The 17,088-nt window shown below is 40.8% G+C and overlaps 1 protein-coding gene across 1 annotated transcript in view; it reads right to left on the bottom strand.

Moving 5' to 3' along the window:
- sdad1 (SDA1 domain containing 1) overlaps positions 1-17,088 on the bottom strand; it is a 49,649-nt gene that overhangs the window by 13,511 nt on the left and 19,050 nt on the right. The window contains exons 12-18 of the mRNA XM_055639892.1: positions 14,628-14,685; positions 14,486-14,544; positions 9,803-9,879; positions 8,908-9,005; positions 6,497-6,573; positions 3,040-3,154; positions 1,512-1,606 (exon numbers count right to left, since the gene is read on the bottom strand). Of these exons, the coding sequence (XP_055495867.1) occupies positions 1,512-1,606; positions 3,040-3,154; positions 6,497-6,573; positions 8,908-9,005; positions 9,803-9,879; positions 14,486-14,544; positions 14,628-14,685 (579 nt within the window). The remainder of the gene's footprint in view (positions 1-1,511; positions 1,607-3,039; positions 3,155-6,496; positions 6,574-8,907; positions 9,006-9,802; positions 9,880-14,485; positions 14,545-14,627; positions 14,686-17,088) is intronic.

Raw genomic sequence — 17,088 nt, forward strand, 5'->3', positions numbered from 1 at the left:
TCACCCCTTTCAGAATCCAAGCGAGCACTGATATGCGGCAGAGAGCACATCAATTGGTTGCATCACAACTTGGTTTGGAGATTACCAAGAGTGGTGGACACTGCCCGGTCCATCATGGGCACTGACCTCACTATCATTGAACTGATCTATAGGAGGCGCTGTCTCAAAAAGAAACAACCAGTGGCCACACTCTCATTTTGCTACCATTGGGAAGGTGGTATTTTGAGTCATGGCCACCAGGTTAAAAAATCTCTTGACCTTTGATGCTTTTTCAGCATCCCTCAACCCGTCCCGTCTCTTGTCACTCTGAACATATATATGGTGGGTACACAAAAATGCTGGAGAAACTCAGCGGGTGCAGCAGCATCTATGGAGCGAAGGAAATAGGCAACTTTTCGGGCCAAAACCCTTCTTCAGACTAATGGTGGGTTCCATATATGGTGGCTTCCAGCTACAATTAGTCTTCAACATCCAAGCTCAGGGAAACATCCTCTGGCCTTCGGTGCCTCTCAGAATCACTTTTGTCTCAATGAATTAACCTCACTTCCCCCCAAAGACCAGAGAGTATATGCCAATGCTCCTCTGAAAGTGTCATCCCCTCATGCCCCAGATTCAAACATCTGCAGTCCTTTAAGTCTTCAATCAAACACTGCTGGGGGTGAAATCAAACACATCGAAAAAGATGAGCTTGGTAGATTTTCTGTCATGACCCATTAATCAGTGAGGCATGTAGTTCAGTCTTCACCTTTAACAGCTTTGACAGTCTGTATTTTGCTTACTGGTCTTTTTCAGGCCTTTCTTTGTACAAGGAAGTCCCTTTTCTTACCGTTAATATTTCTGCCCTTTTATTTTGTCACTGTCTGATAACTGGTCATTCTCATGAACTTACTGGAACAGACTGGTTGTTCCATTATATACTGAATGTACCCTTTCAAACGAAATAGATATAAAACAGCAGAAAGAGTTGAAAATGTGAATAACTCACAAAATGGGGGAAGAAGATGGAAATGGAATATAAATAAAAATTGTACAGCAAAGCAAGTTAAGAGAATATTAAGGGAAGATGCCTACGGAACACTGTGTTGGTACAGGAACCTAATGGGGAAGGTTCAACTCACATTCCCATAAACATGGAATCAGCCAGCATGGAGCAACTTGCTTGGCCATGACACCAAAGTCACAATAGCCCTGCAAAAGTAAACTGCAGCAAGTCACTGCGGCTCATTAATTACTGGTTCACGAAGAAAATCTGCTGTCTTTTTCTGGTCTGGGTTCTTACAGGCCTGGTGTCCCACAGGTGTCCTACTATAAACTGTCCACAGACATGGCCAGGCAAGCTGGGCACTGTGGCAGTATCTTCATTGCACCGACCGCAAGACTACAGTCAAGCAGAGTATTAGTGCCACATTCTCAAGGGCACACATGCCCACCTCAAATAAAAAAAATTAAATAATATGGTCCATTGCTATTTTGCTAATATCAATGGTCAATGAGGAACATTTCAGACTTACCACCTCTTTCTGCTGCTCTTCATCTGAAGAATGATGAACATCAATCCAGCCTTCATCATCATCATCCTCATCAATGCTTGCACTTTCCCATCCATCTGAAATTGGGAGAGTTGTCTTAATCTTACTTGGAAGAGTTACTACTGCTGACATCTTGGTCAAACCATAAAGTTCCAGCCATAATGTAAAATAGGTTAATTTAATTAGACAGTTGGGATAAAGTTTCATGTTTACTTAACAATGGGCTGCACAGCTCTTTGGAAGCTGTGCACACTACAACTGGAAGGGTATAATTTATTTGGCTGTGAGTTGAGACATCTGTGACTTTGAAAGAAAACATTAATCAGAAATCAGAGTACAACACCTGGTGCAAGTAAAGATAGAGCTTGGTAAAAGAAAATGTTGGAAGGCCGAATATTTGAGGAAGCAGGCCAGCGCCTCCAGGATGATGTCCACACTGATGTAACCCTTTACATTTAACCATTGCTACACATCAACCTCTCCTCCATCACCCACTTCGACTGGCTCTAATAACGGATATACTGGAACTCAATCTACAAGTTTCAAGCCTCCTCCTCCATGCATGATCTCCATCTTACAACGCCATTTATTTTGTTTTTACTCTGCTCTTCTTTTTTTTAAAAATATATTTATTAGAAGCAAACATATTATGGTAAAGTATAGTTACATATTATAGTAAAAAAAAAACAACTTTTCATATACATCAATCATACATTATTAAAATTTTCAATTGTCGATTAATTCTGCTTCTAGTGTTTTTGTATGTAGATGGAAAGAGAAAGAGAAAAAAAAAGAATTACAAATATCAAAAAAGAGAAAAGGTGGAATGAATTACTTATAATAGATCATTGGAGATAAGTTCGTAGATTATAAAGTATAACTTTTCATCTAATCCCGAGTTCAAGCTTCAGTTGGGTTTTCGTGCCGGGCCAATCTATCCCTTCAAATAATTAATGAATGGAGCCCATATTTTAACAAAAAGTTCTTGTTTGTCCATTAAGACAAGTCTAATTCTTTCTAGATGTAGGGTCTCCGACATTTCCACAATCCACATTTTAATTGTGGGGGTTATAGGGCCTTTCCAAAATTTTAATATTAATTTTTTCCCAGTTATTATACTGTAGTCGAGGAAGATTATTTGGCTTGTTGTGAGTGTTAAACTTTGTTCTGATATTCCAAGTATTATTAACTTTGAGTCTGGATCCACTTTAGTATTAACAACTTCAGAAATTACTCCAAAAATATCAGTCCATAAATTTTTAAACTCTGCTCTTTAAAGAGCTCCTTAAAAACTTAAAGAACTCTTAAAAATGTGTTACTCGACAATGTACACCTTGTAATATTCAAGAGAAACACAAGTTGCTTGAGCAGCCAATGTGAGGATTACATATACTGCAGTTAAATATCAATAGCCATTTAATAACCAAAACACTTCATGTCCTTATCTAGTTGGTGATGCTGGTAACACGTGGCTTCTGTTAACACCAACAGATAAATTATGGAGACTTACCATCTTTCTCTTCTCTCTCTTCTTCCAGCACTTCTGCTCCTGGGATGTAGTCTTTAGAATCTAATGCACCATATTCATGAATTCGGGCTTCCATTGAGGCTTCTGTAGGTTTACCCTGTTGCAAAAATGTATCTTGATGTTTGTAAACAATGCAACACTGGAGTCTCTTGAACATTCAGTTTTGGGGCATAAACCCTCAAATATTTTAGTTTTTATTTACCCCTCCACCTATTTGGCTTGCTGCTGAAAACAGCTACATTCTTGCCCCAGTAGGAAGATTGTTTTAAAGGAAGAGGGAGCGCAATTGTGAACGAAAGTGACTGAGCACGTTGAACAAGATTTATTTTAAAATAAAATGCCCGTCACACTTTACAAGCATCTACACTACTCACAGTGCCCTCCATAATGTTTGGGACAAAGACCCATCATTTATTTATTAGCCTCTGTATTCCACAATTTGAGATTTGTAATAGAAAAAAAATCACATGTGGTTAAAATGCACATTGTCAGATTTTGTAAAGAGTATTTTTATACATTTTGGTTTCACCATGTAGAAATTACAGCTATGTTTACAGCTGTGTGTTACACATAGTCCCCTTCCCCCCTCCAATTACCACGGTAGTAGGACTGATCAGCGACAATGATGAGTCAGCCTACAGGGATGAGATCCAGCACCTGACCACCTTGGCATCATGTGATAAGCGGGACTGAGGTTTGTAATTGCTCAGATGTGTTCAATTGCCTCCTTTATGCAGGTATAAGAGAGCTCTCAGCGCCTAGTCTTTCTTCCAGTCTTTCCATCACCATTGGAAACTTTTATTACTGTTTATCAACACGAGGACCAAAGTTGTGTCAATGAAAATCAAAGAAGCCATTATGAGACTGAGAAACAAGAATAAAACTGTTAGAGACATCAGCCAAACCTTAGACTTACCAAAATCAGCTGTTTGGAACATCATTAAGAAGAAAGAGAGCACTGGTGTGCTTACAAATCACAAAGGGACTGGCAGGCTAAGGAAGATCTCCACAGGTGATGACAGAAGAATTTTCTCTATAATAATTCTCGAAAAATCCCCAAACACCTGATTCCAGAACTTTTCAGGAGTCAGGTGTGAATTTGTCAATGACCACTGTCCGCAGAAGACTTCATGAACAGAAATACAGAGGCTACACTGCAAGGTGCAAACCATTGGTTAGCCGCAAAAATAGGACAGGTAACAGATTGCCATAAAGTACTGAAAAGAGCAACCACAGTTCTGGAAAACGGTCTTGTAGACAGATGAGACGAAGATAAACTTATATCAGAGTGATGGCAAGAGAAAAGTATGGAGGAGAGAAGGAACTGCCTAAGATCCAAAGCATACAACCTCATCTGTGAAACACGGTGGTGGGGGTGTTATGGCCTGGGCATGTATGGCTGCTGAAGGTATTGGTCTTTATTGATGATACAACTGCTGATGGTAGTAGCATAATGAATTCTGAAGTGTATGGACACATCCTTCTTTCACCTCCGCAACATCGCCAAACTCAGACCCTCTCTCACACCTCCCGCTGCTGAAAGACTCATCCATGCCTTCATCTCCTCCCGACTGGGCTACTGCAACTCACTTCTCCTTGGCATCAGCTCCACCTACATCAACCGACTCCAACTGGTCCAGAACGCAGCCGCCCGACTCATCACCCACACCAAATCCTGGCATCACATCACTCCAGTCCTCAAACAACTTCACTGGCTTCCCATCTCCCACCGGATCACCTACAAAATCCTGGTCCTCACCTACAAAGCCCTCTACCATCTGGCCCCCCCATATCTCACTGACCTCCTCTCCCCCTACCAACCCTCACGGTCCCCCAGATCCACATCAGCCGATCTCCTCTCCATCCACAAGTCCAACCTCCGCAGTTTTGGGGACAGAGCCTTCTCCAGGGCAGCTCCCAGGCTCTGGAACCCCCTCCCCCAACTGATCCGCAATTCCGTGTCCCTCACCATCTTCCAGTCCCGCCTCAAGACCCATCTCTGCACCACTGCCTATCCTTAGCCCCACGTCCCCATCCCTTTTCATCTGTGCTTGAATTGCCTCATATTGTGTTTTGAATTGAATTATGTCTTTAATTTGTGTACTAGTCATGTCTCTACTATTTATTTCATTCCCCTTACATGTTTTTCCTCTACTTGCTAAATTTTTGTAAGGTGGCCTTGAGACTCTTGAAAGGCGCCCATAAATAAAATTTATTATTATTATTATTATCCTATCTGCTCAAGTTCAAACAAATGCCTCAAAACTCATTGACTGGCGGTTCTTTCTACAGCAAGACAACAATCCCAAACATACTGCTAAAGCAACAAAGGAGTTTTTCAAAGCTAAAAAATGGTCAATTCTTGAGTCAATCACCCGATCTGGACCCAATTGAGCATGCCTTTCATATGCTGAAGTGAAAACTGAAGGGGACTAGCCCCCAAAACAAGCATAAACTAAAGATGGCTGCAATACAGGCCTGGCAGTGCATCACCAGAGAAGACACCCAGCAAATGGTGATGTCCATGAATCGCAGATTTGAAGCAGTCATTGCATGCAAAGGATATGTAACAAAATACTAAACATGACCACTTTCATTTACATGACATTGCTGTGTCCCAAACATTATGGTGCGCTAAAATGGGAGTACTATGTATAAACACTTCTGTAATTTCTACATGGTGAAACCAAAATGTATAAAGATGGCCTTTATTAAAATCTGGTAAAGTGCACTTTAACCACATGTGATTTTTTCTATTACAAATCTCAAATTGTGGAGTACAGAGGCAAATAAATAAATGATGGGTCTTTGTCCCAAACATTATGGAGGGCACTGTATATTGTAACCTGGCTCTCATGGATCCAATTTCATTTTATGCATCTCCTCAGACCATATCAACTAGAATATACTTTCAAATAGGAGCTTACATTCTCGTGCCTGATTGATTCCTTGGATTGTTTAGTTTAGTGTAACGATACAGCAAGGAAACAGGCTCTTTGGTCCACCGAGCCTATGCTGACCGTCAATCACCCGTAACATAGCTTTATGTTATCAGAACTTTGCATCCCATACACTAGGGGCCAAGTTACAGAAGCCAATTAACCTACAAACATGCAGGTCTTTGTAATGTGGGAGGAAACCGGAGGACCAGGAGAAAACCCACATGGTCATAGGGAGAAAGTACAAACTCCTCACAGACGGCACCCGCAGTCAGGATCGAACCCAGGTTTCTGGCGCTGTGAGACAGCAGCTCTACTGCTGCACCACTGCGGGGTAGAGGAAGTATTGCCGACAACCTGCCTGAGAATCCGGGAAGGGTAGCTGAAGGTTTATCACCCTTTGCAGTCAATCTGCACCACACGTCAAAGTCAGAACCCATTTACCACATTGCGTGAAGAACATCTCAGCGCACTCCTACAGAAGCTGTAATAATTCTTACCCTGTCTTTCTTGAGCAGCATCTGTGGGTTCATTGTTCTAAACAGCTGGATCAAGCACCTGGCAGACATCATCACATCTAGGAAATAACAACGGAGCTCATGAGTGCACGAACAGGGAAAATTATACTTCATTCATCATTTCTGCAGGATTATAGATTTGCTCCATATACAGTAAAACTCTGATAAGCTCAGTCACATGCTTTGTTTCCTGCACTCTCTTTAAACACTCCAGGTCCCATTTTCCAACATTGCCTTTAAACACACCAGGTTCACTGGAAAATGTGACATTCTACTGTTGAGCATCAAAAAATGTGAATTAAAAATATGCCTGGATTTCATAGGAGTAACTTTTTCTGTTTAGTTTATCGTCATGTGTGCAGAGGTACAGTGAAAAGTTTTTATTGTAGCGGCACCTAGTGGTTAGGCCACTCCTGCTATGCGAATCCTTGGCAGTCATGGGAACGGGTCACGGGATATATGGGTGTGTCCTAGTATATAAGAACTGACCTTCCCTCTTTCGCTCTCTTGTTCTTCCGCTTCCTCTCACTTCATGAGAGTGTCCTGCCACCGCAGCAGGAGCTCAACCGAGCCCACGAGGCAACAGCCTCTCAACAACAACGACTATTATGTTAGAGTGCTAAATGTACATGTATTCCCAACCTACAATGCCTGAATAAAGAATCCATTTATTCACAACGTTTGTGCCTCGACATTATGTTGTTTGACATAGGAGCAGAATTAGTTCAGTTTAGTTTATCCTCAAATGTACTGAGGTACAGTGAAAACCATTTGTTACGTGCTATCCAGTCAGCAGAATGACAATACATGTTTACAAGCGAGCCATGTACAGTGTATAGATACATGATTAGGGAATAATGTTTAGTGCAAGGTAAAGCCAGCAAAGTCTGATTAAGGATAGTCTGAGAGTTACCAAACAGGTAGATAGTAGTTCAGCACTGCTCTCTGGTTGTGGTAGGATGATTCAGTTGCCTGATAACAGCAAGGCCATAATTAGGCCTTGCGCTTTAAAAATACCTAATGACTCGGCCTCCATCGCCTTCTGAGGCAATGAATTCCATAGATCTCCCACCCTCTGGCTAAATAAATTCCTGTACTCTCCCACTACTAGACATCATCTCTATCTGGGCCTTTCATCATTCGGTAGGTAGGCTTCAATGAGATCCCCCTCTCATCTTTCTAAACTAAACTAAACACCTGGTAATCATGCACTCCCAAAGTCCAAGGGAATAAATCATAGGTGTTTTCTATCAATCTAATCTCAGGAGAAATTGCTGCACAAATGCCCACAATCCTGGCATCACATCACTCCAGTCCTCAAACAACTTCACTGGCTTCTAATCTCCCACCGGATCAACTACAAAATCCTGATCCTCACCTACAAAGCCCTCCACCATCTGTCCCCCCCCCCCCATATCTCAAGACATCATACCAACCCTCACGGTCTCTCAGATCCACATCAGCCGGTCTCCTCTCCATCCACAAGTCCAACCTCCGCAGTTTTGGGGGACAGAGCCTTTCCAGGGCAGCTCCCAGGCTCTGGAACTCCCTCCCCCAACTGATCCGCAATTCCGTGTCCCTCACCATCTTCCTCAAGACCCATCTCTTCACCTCTGCCTATCCTTAGCCCCACGTCCCCCTCCCCTTTCATCTGTGCATTAATTGACTCGTATTGTGTTTTGTATTGAATTCAGTCTTTACTTTGTGTACTAGTCATCTCTACTATTTATTTCATTCCCCTTACATGTTTTTCCTCTACCTGCTAAATTTTTGTAAGGTGTCCTTGAGACTCTTGAAAGGCGCCCATAAATAAAATTTATTATTATTATTAATCCTAATATCATGATTCTGCATTATTTAGTTCTGGCTATTTGAATCAGTGTGGGCCCTTATTCATCCAAGTGAGATTGGCCAAAATTTCCAAAGTAAAAAGGTTACAATGAGAAATATTTTAAAGCATCTTTTTGTCAAAATTTTAAAGATGGAGTCTGAAATGTCCACTAATGAAATTGCCATTTAATTTCCCATATAAACATTAATTTTAACATGGATTTTCACAAGGGGCAGTTAAGGTCAAGGAAGCAGCTAATTAACACAACAGTATTTCAGAGTCCAAAATACCAATATTCCTTTGTGTGACATGCAGCTATTTTGATCTTGAAAATTTGCAGTGCAAAGGAGATTCAATGCCATTAAATTTGAGAAGGAAAGCAATAATGGGGGCAAATCATTCATTATCACAATTGGTCAAATGTTTTGTACAAATCTTCAAAGGGAAATAGTGGAAAGTAAGTATTACCCTAAAAAACAAAAAGCATACATTTACAAGAGTTGATGACAATGGTAGTGCTATTTTAAAAATTATTTTAAAAGTGTTTACATTGGCCACTCACTTTTGTCTTTATGGGTTTTGTATTGAGAGAGGTCCTGGAGAAGATCTTCTGTGATGGCAAGAGGGCATCGCGCACTTACTTCTTTGATGGTGTTAATCCTGTTTGGGAAGAGATCTTCTTTAGGATAATGGCCCACAAACCAGCAGTTTTTTTTAAAAACCTGGTCACCTGGAGACCTGTCGGCCTGCAACGTCATCAAACCTTTGTGATCTGTAAATCTCTGCCCGCAGATATTGCTTTGATGATGCATTTCCTCCAACACCAGGGTCTTGCTGTGCTCTGACTGTCATTAGAGATCTTTGTAAATTACAATATTGATTCTCACTGAAGAAGTGAGGCTCAAGACAAAGGGCATAGAAAATCAGGCATGGCTTGATAACATTCACAGGAGGCAATCATCATCTGCCAACAAGAAAGTCTAACCACCAGTTCTTTATTGATTTAATTGCCTCTTAATTCCTTTGCTGCATAATGATAACAGATTTGTGCGGCTGCTTTTACCCAGCTGGCAGCATTACCTTGTGGAGATTAAAACTAATATCTCCGTTGGCCTAAAGTGGCTCATTACAGGTCAAGCTGAAGACTTAAGACTGGGTGGCTTTTTCATTTGGGAAGTTAAATTCAAGTCCTTGCTCAGTTAACATCCAGGACTCTGATTGATCATCTTTCTCTGTGGCTCAGGTGAACTGAAGCCGAACAATGAAGCTGCTTGCATTCTCGGGTCACTCCAGCTAACAACTGGAGATTTTTAACATGCATGATTGAATCATCAGGAGCCTACTTAAAAGTGGAAAAGTGCCGTTATTCCAGCATACAGTTGGTCTACATTAAACTGGAGCCAATTACATTGTATACTTACATGAAGAATGAATCATTTAATGTTACCTATACGTACCCGACAGTCATAACTTCACCGGAATTTCTGTCTGTGACAAAGTTGTTTGCTATTGTCATCACTAATGTTTGGACAATCTAAAAATAAAAACAAACAATAGATTTTTGACAACATTATTGATTACAGGAATGAGAAAAATACTGATTTGATGATGCATGTCCTCCATCAATCAGAGCTGTGTGTGCTCTGACTGCGAGAGACACTGTCAAAGTGAACATTGATTTTCACGAATAAGGAGAGGTTAATACAAGGACATATAAAAACAGACATGGTTTGATAAGTGGTATGTAACATTCACAGCAACCAATGACCAGCCTCAACTAGAGAGCCTAGCCACCAGCTCTTGACATTCAACAACATTACCATCGCCACATCCTGCACTGTCAACATCCCAGCATATCACCATTGATCAGAAACCTCTGCTGGACCAGCCACAAACACATCGTGGCTACAAGTGCATGTCAGAAGCCAGGTATCCTGCAGCAGGCAACTCATCTTCTGACAAAGCATCGTCAACATTTTCTCTTAATTTCACATTTTCAGCACTGGCAATATTTTTGTGTTTCAATAAGCAAGTTCCGTATTCTGAAAATCGCAAGGAATCATGGGATTTGACAAAGGTCATTCGTGATAAAGAAAAAGGGAACAAAGCGTTGGCTGTATAAATTGTGTAAAAATTGTAAACTATTCTACCAATTAATTAATCTAGAATTCTGTCAACTCAATAGCGGACAGGCGTGGCTCTTTTATGAACATTAATTCGATCTTATTTCTATCTCACTTCACATCTACTCGCTGGACACTCGGGGCAATTTTCAGAGACTAATTAACCTACGAACCCACACATCTTTGGAATATGGAGGAAACCAATGTCATATTGCACAGGGAGAACGTTGAAACGCCACAGACAGTGACCCAGGTCAAGGTCGAACCCGGGGCTTGGAATTGGCCAGATTTTCCACACAACGTCCACATAAGCTCATAAAATAAACTACCACCAATCGGCACATTTCACAGTAACATCATCAACACCTGCACTCCAGGGCGTTTGATGCTTTGTAATATATTGGTTCTGGTTTTCTGTGAATAGTCCCCACCATCTGGCATGTCATCACCTCCGTCCAAACTCTGATATTAATGCCGAGCAATTGGCCCTCTCATGCACGTTTTTCTCACATGCAGTTTGTGCACATTAGATTGTCAATGCTGAGATTTCTGCATGGACTAGTGGAGAAGGGAGAAATAGTGTCACTAACTCCAGTAGCAATTCAACAGCACCTGCAGCGCCAGAGACCCGGGTACGGATGAAATGCAGGTCTGTATACATGCAGCAGTTTAACTGCCGAGAATGTTTATCTCGAGTGACCTATGACCTGGGCATGCCTGCAACAGATCAATACCAAAATCCCTCGCCTTCTCTCCATACCCTTATCCCCTTAGCCACAAGGGCCACATCTAACTCCCTCTTAAAAAAATGAAGACTACCCTCTGTGGCAGAGAGTTCCAGAGATTCACCACTTCAGTTCTTCTCATCCCAAATCAGGACCCCTTGTCTGGACTCCCCAACTGCAACTGCATCTAGCCTGTCCAACCCCTTAAGAATTTTGTAATATAAGATCCCCTCTCAATCTCCTTTCTAGGTTGAGTCTTTCTTCATAAACAGTCCTGACATCCCAGGGGGTGATCCTTCTCTGCACTCCCTCTATGGCAAGATTGTCCTTCCTCAGATTTGGAGACCAAAACTGTACGGAAATGACCTGGGCATGTGCAACAGAAATACCAAACTCGCTTATTAATAAAAAAAATAGACAACACAACTTCAGCCAGATCAGGGTCTGACTAAACTGACAAAGTAAAATTATTTTGGTTGAGAAAATGGGGGCAGTTATGGTTTTCAAAAACAAAATCTTTAAAAATCGCTTGTCAGATATATTACCGAAAGGGAAGCACAAGGCATTACAGGAGGTGGTAACCAGGGACACAATTGGACAGCAGGAAGCAGAGAATAGAAGTGAATAAATGTTATTTCGATCAGAGAAACACATGGTAGACATTCCCAGGAATGAAAATCAGGACACTCACTTTCATTATAGCTGACGTATGGGCCTGTTGCACTTTGGCGATTTTTTTCGATGACCGTCATAGTGTTGCCAAAAAACCAACGACTGGACCCCCCCCTACAACAATGTCTACGGCAACCTTCCTCCTAGTTGACGTCAGGCTACTGACAACTGGCGACCCATAGGACGTCCACCTACGACCACACCTACAACAACCTACGACCACCCGCGACAAGCTACGACAAGGTAAGAGAATTCAGTCGCCGGTACCTGGTGGCCGGATGATGTAGGTTGACGTAGGTCACCAATGGAATACACCAAAGTCAGCACCGGCGACAACCTACATCAGGCTACAATTGTTGGCATCAAGCCCACGAGCGCCGACTGTCGCCGAAAAGTTTTGAACATTTCAAAATCCACCAGCGACCAGAAAAAAGGTAAGACTATTTGGGCGACTGAGGAGACCATACACGCAACAACCCAGCGACCATGTGGCGACAGCCTAGTCGCCTGTAGTCGCCTAAAAATCGCCTAAGTGGGACTGGGGCATTAGCTACAATTGACTTAGTCCCATCAAGTTGGGGGTGAGTTGATACCCATGTCAGTGGGTTGTGCACCTAAATCCCACTCTACAGAACTCAGCATGAACATCTAAGCTGACGCTCCCGTGAACAAGTCAGGGAGCATTGTCATCTTTTAGATGAGATGTACCACAACCACAGTCCAATCAACCTGTTTTTGTATGCATGATGCAAATATCTTGCAACACTATTTTGAAAAAGACCAAGAATTCCTGGTCTGTGGCCTGTCCAATGTTTGTCGCTCAATCAACACCATTAAAAAGAAATGATCTGGTCAATATTATATTGCCATTGGCAGCTTTTTACTATAGGCAAATTGGCTGCTCCGTTTCAAATGATATAACAAAGACTGTGCACAAAAAGTATTTCACTGGTTGCAAATTCATTTGAAAAGCCTGAAGTCATGAACAATGATGTAAAACTGCAAATCTTTTCTCCTTTGGGGCTGGGTGGAATAGACAGTACCAAGTCTCCGGATGACACAAATACTTTGAGCAGTAGAAATTGCAAACATGATGGCTGCAGACCCACATTTAAGAAGACAGATAGAGGGGGAAAAGGGTAAACATAATGTAGATGCCTTTTAATTAGAACTTATCTGGTGTGGTGCATTTTGGGAGAGTCAGCTAAAACAAAGTGGCACTGTTTTGAGAAGGATGAAAGAGATCCTATCTTTGAAGGAGGCACGGCAAGTTGAAAGGAGATTGTCATAGCATAAAGGAATCTTGGCTTTGTAGATAGGAGTTCTGAATACAAAAACAATGAAGTCACACGAACGTTTTATTAACCACCCCAAGCTTCCGATGGAGTACAATGTACAGCATCAAAATTCCAGAAGATCTTCCAAACCTTTGTAAAGCACGTTTATCAGGACAATTCCAGGGACGACAGATTTCAGTTACTAGAGAGCCTGAAGAAGCTGAACGTATTTTTCTCAAAATAAAGGAAGCAAGGAGAAGAATCAAGAGGGAGATCTAAAGATGCATAGTATGGAAGTAGATCAATAACCTGGACGTCACAGTTAAAATAATTAAAAGAACAAGAGGGAAACGAGAACTTTTTATATGAAATTAATGGAACTGAGCGTTGGTAGGATCAGATTCCACAGGAACTTCCATGAGAGTAACTGCCCATGACATCAAAGCAGCGTTTAATCGAGTACAGCATCAGTGGGAGATGCTTTTTCCTGAGCCAATGTCTCCTGTTTTATATTTACTCATTCTGAATCTTGTACCTTTTAGTTAAGGAGAATCAATCTTAATCTGATTCTGGAGCAAACATCAGAGAAAAATGTTATTGGCTTTAGACGTTAAGAGATACAAAGCAGAAACAGGCCCTTCGGCCCACCGAGCCTGTGCTGACCAGCAATCACCCCGTACACTAGCACTACCCTCCACATTAGGGACAATTTACAATTTTACTGAAGCCACTTAACCTACAAACCTAGACATCTTTGGAGGTAGCCATCAGACTATTAAACTCAACTCAAACAAAACATTAATAGCCCATTGCACTTTATCTGATTATTTATGTGTGTATATATATATATACACATTCAATAGTATATGGTCACACTGATCTATTCTGTATTTATTTATGCCTACTATATTCTGTTGTGCTGAAGCAAAGCAAGAATTTCATTGTCCTCTCTGGGACACATGATAATAAACTCTCTTCAACTCTTGAACTTGAACTTGAGTGTGGGGAAAAACCGGAGCACCCGGAGAAAACCTACGCAGTCACAGGGAGAACATATAAACTCCTTACAGACAGCGTAGTCAGGTCTCTAGTGCTGCAAGGCAATAACGCTACCATTGTGCCACTATGCCAGTGCTCAAATATATTCCATACCCACAATAAAAGCCATTAAATAACAGAAAGCACCCTGGCTGTTCAAGACAAAAACAAAAATGACTCAGAAAATGTTGTATGTTATATCTACAAAAACATCCAAAATGTCTTTAATTCAGAATGTGAAGATTATGGCAAAATGTTTTATTAAAACATCCAAGGAGTGAAGTGATAAAGTAATTCATATTTACCTCTGGAGGAACCAACTGATGGGCAGCCTGTGCAGCGAAGAGAAGAATCTTGGTCACTTCTAGAAAGGGGAACAGTGAAGAATTACAAGTAAATGCATTAAAAGGTACAATTTCACACAGTTAATGTCAGAGAAAGTCTCACCTCTTTGATGTGGCTGGAGGAAGCGTTGTATGAACGGGTAGAAGTTAAAGAGGAATAACTGTTTAGGAAAAAGTAAAAACAAGTAACATAACATTGTACAAGACAATTCTGAATGCCTTTTCAGGCTCTTCCACATTGCTTCCATCACATTGAGCAAAAATCATTATCAAAACTTGATCTTAGTAAACATAACCAGCCTTAAATATTTCAATCAGTGGCAATGTCTTTACAACCAAATTTTCAGACGATAGACATTACTAAAGGATTATTATGATGTAGCCATTCTCCTTTTAGGCGAGACACGAGATTGCATACACTGGAATCTAGAGAAAGAAACTGCTGCAGGAACTCAGTGGTAAAGCAAGACTGTTGAGAAAGAGGGATGGTTGATATTTCGGGTGATGAACCAGCATCAAGCCAATTAACCTACAAATCTGCACGTCTTTGTAGTGTGGGAGGAAACTGAAGATCTCGGAGAAAACCCACGCAGGTTATGAGAGCGTACAAACTCCGTACAGACAAGCACCCGTTGTCAGGATCAAACCCGGGTCTCCAGCGCTGTAGGGCAGTAGCTCTAACCGCTACGCCACCATGCCGCCCATGTATTTTACTTTTTGTTCGAGATTTGTGACTAACAAGTCAATTCTCTGAATTTTAACTGAGACCCCAAAACAAAACGTTAATTTAAATTTCAGAAATTGTTGGGAACATGAAGCAGTGTCTATAAGTTAATGTTTAAAATTATGTACATAAAACATGATTAACCTGCTTAGTAAGTAATACTGCCAATTTTATTTTGTAAATCAGCTGTATGACTACTCACGTATTTTAAGGCATTAGTTGCAGAATAGTTATTTCTATGTTGAAGAAATATCCAATGGTTGAATGGAGAAAAGCACCACATCAAACGGAATTTACAGCCCGAAAGATAAGCATCAAGAAGTCACTTTCTTCTGCGCAAAATTAACTAGTTTTAACCGTGGTGGATACCGTGCAATTAATTAATAGTGAAGGAAACAGGGTGATGAAAAGGACAAGAATCAACAGTGATGCTTCCCACAAAATACTGCTGCCAATATTTAGAACTAAACTCCACATCCAGCAACACTGCAGGAAGAATGATGGATTACTCCTCTTGGTCTACTTCATGATTTTACATCAAAACACAAGATTGCCAAGGTTGCAGCCTTAAACAAGTGAACGCAAAACAAGAGAAAAAAAGAAAGAAACAACCAACACTATTATCACATTTCTATGTAACTTATGAAAGCCGACAGGTTTTTAATCAAACTTCAACGTCAAATTGTGGAGTAATTATTTCATGACTGGAATTTCAGGAAATTGACAGTTCCATTACATCAAATCTAAAATTATCATAAAATAATCAAGACTATCAATAATGCAAAATTGTTTTACTAATATTTCTCCGAAATATTAAAGTGTTCTTTGAGGCGCGAACAACAATGTTATTGCAAAACGAAAATGTAAAAAGTATTGCGTGAACATTAATGCACACAATTTTTTTTGTTAAATCAGCCTATTGTAAAATACATAGTCAGCAATTAAATCTGAATGAGTTTACAAAATGTATATAAATCTAGTTTAGTTGCACCCAAGAAATAGGCTTTGTATGCTCCACAGTTGACTAAGCCAATTCTCATCCAAATTACTGGGTGCATATACAAAATGTTCTCAAACATTATTCTGAAAAAACAGCAACAGCATCCCCTACTCCTGGAGGAGCATATTACATCATGAGAGCCTCAATGGGAGGGACGCACAAAAGCTCAGTGTAAATAGCAGGCGGGGTACACTACCTCTCAAATTATCCAACTGCTTGCCTGTCGAACATCTCCTATTCAACATGCTAACATTTGGTAAGTTCCACATAATTTTCAGTCACCTTAGAACTCTCCGAAGTAAATGGTCGTCAATCCAGAAAGACTGCCTAAGAATACATGGGAAGTTCTGGATCAACTAAATTTAGCTACAAGCTTTCTTTAAATGTTCACTCTCAACAAAGATAGACTTTAATCACAGATCCTTAGAGACCCATTGCAAACTTGAACTTCTTTTACAGAAGCTCGTGCATGTTATCACTGATTCGATGGTTGGTTAGGAACATGATTGTTCATGAATAAATGGTTTGTCCTCTAACATCTCTCAGCTTCTCCAAGTGTACTATTCTACAACTCTGCAAGTTCTCTGCACTCTTCCAGTTCTGACCCTCTTATTGGACATCTCAATTTCAAAAGAGGGCATGTTCAACAATGGTGTACCTCAGTACTTCACACTACGTCCTGATATCACATCTTCTAATCCTGGAATGTAGCAATTTGTGGCATAAAGATTAGCATAGACGTGCAACTAAGCAACCATGACAGAGATCTTCAATTCTTCAATTTCTAGCCGAGCCAAAATCATTCCTGCTGTTGAACGTTGATTTTATGTGTAAAAATGT

This window comes from Leucoraja erinacea, chromosome 1, assembly GCF_028641065.1.
Source record: "Leucoraja erinacea ecotype New England chromosome 1, Leri_hhj_1, whole genome shotgun sequence".
NCBI classification, from domain to species: domain Eukaryota; kingdom Metazoa; phylum Chordata; class Chondrichthyes; order Rajiformes; family Rajidae; genus Leucoraja; species Leucoraja erinaceus.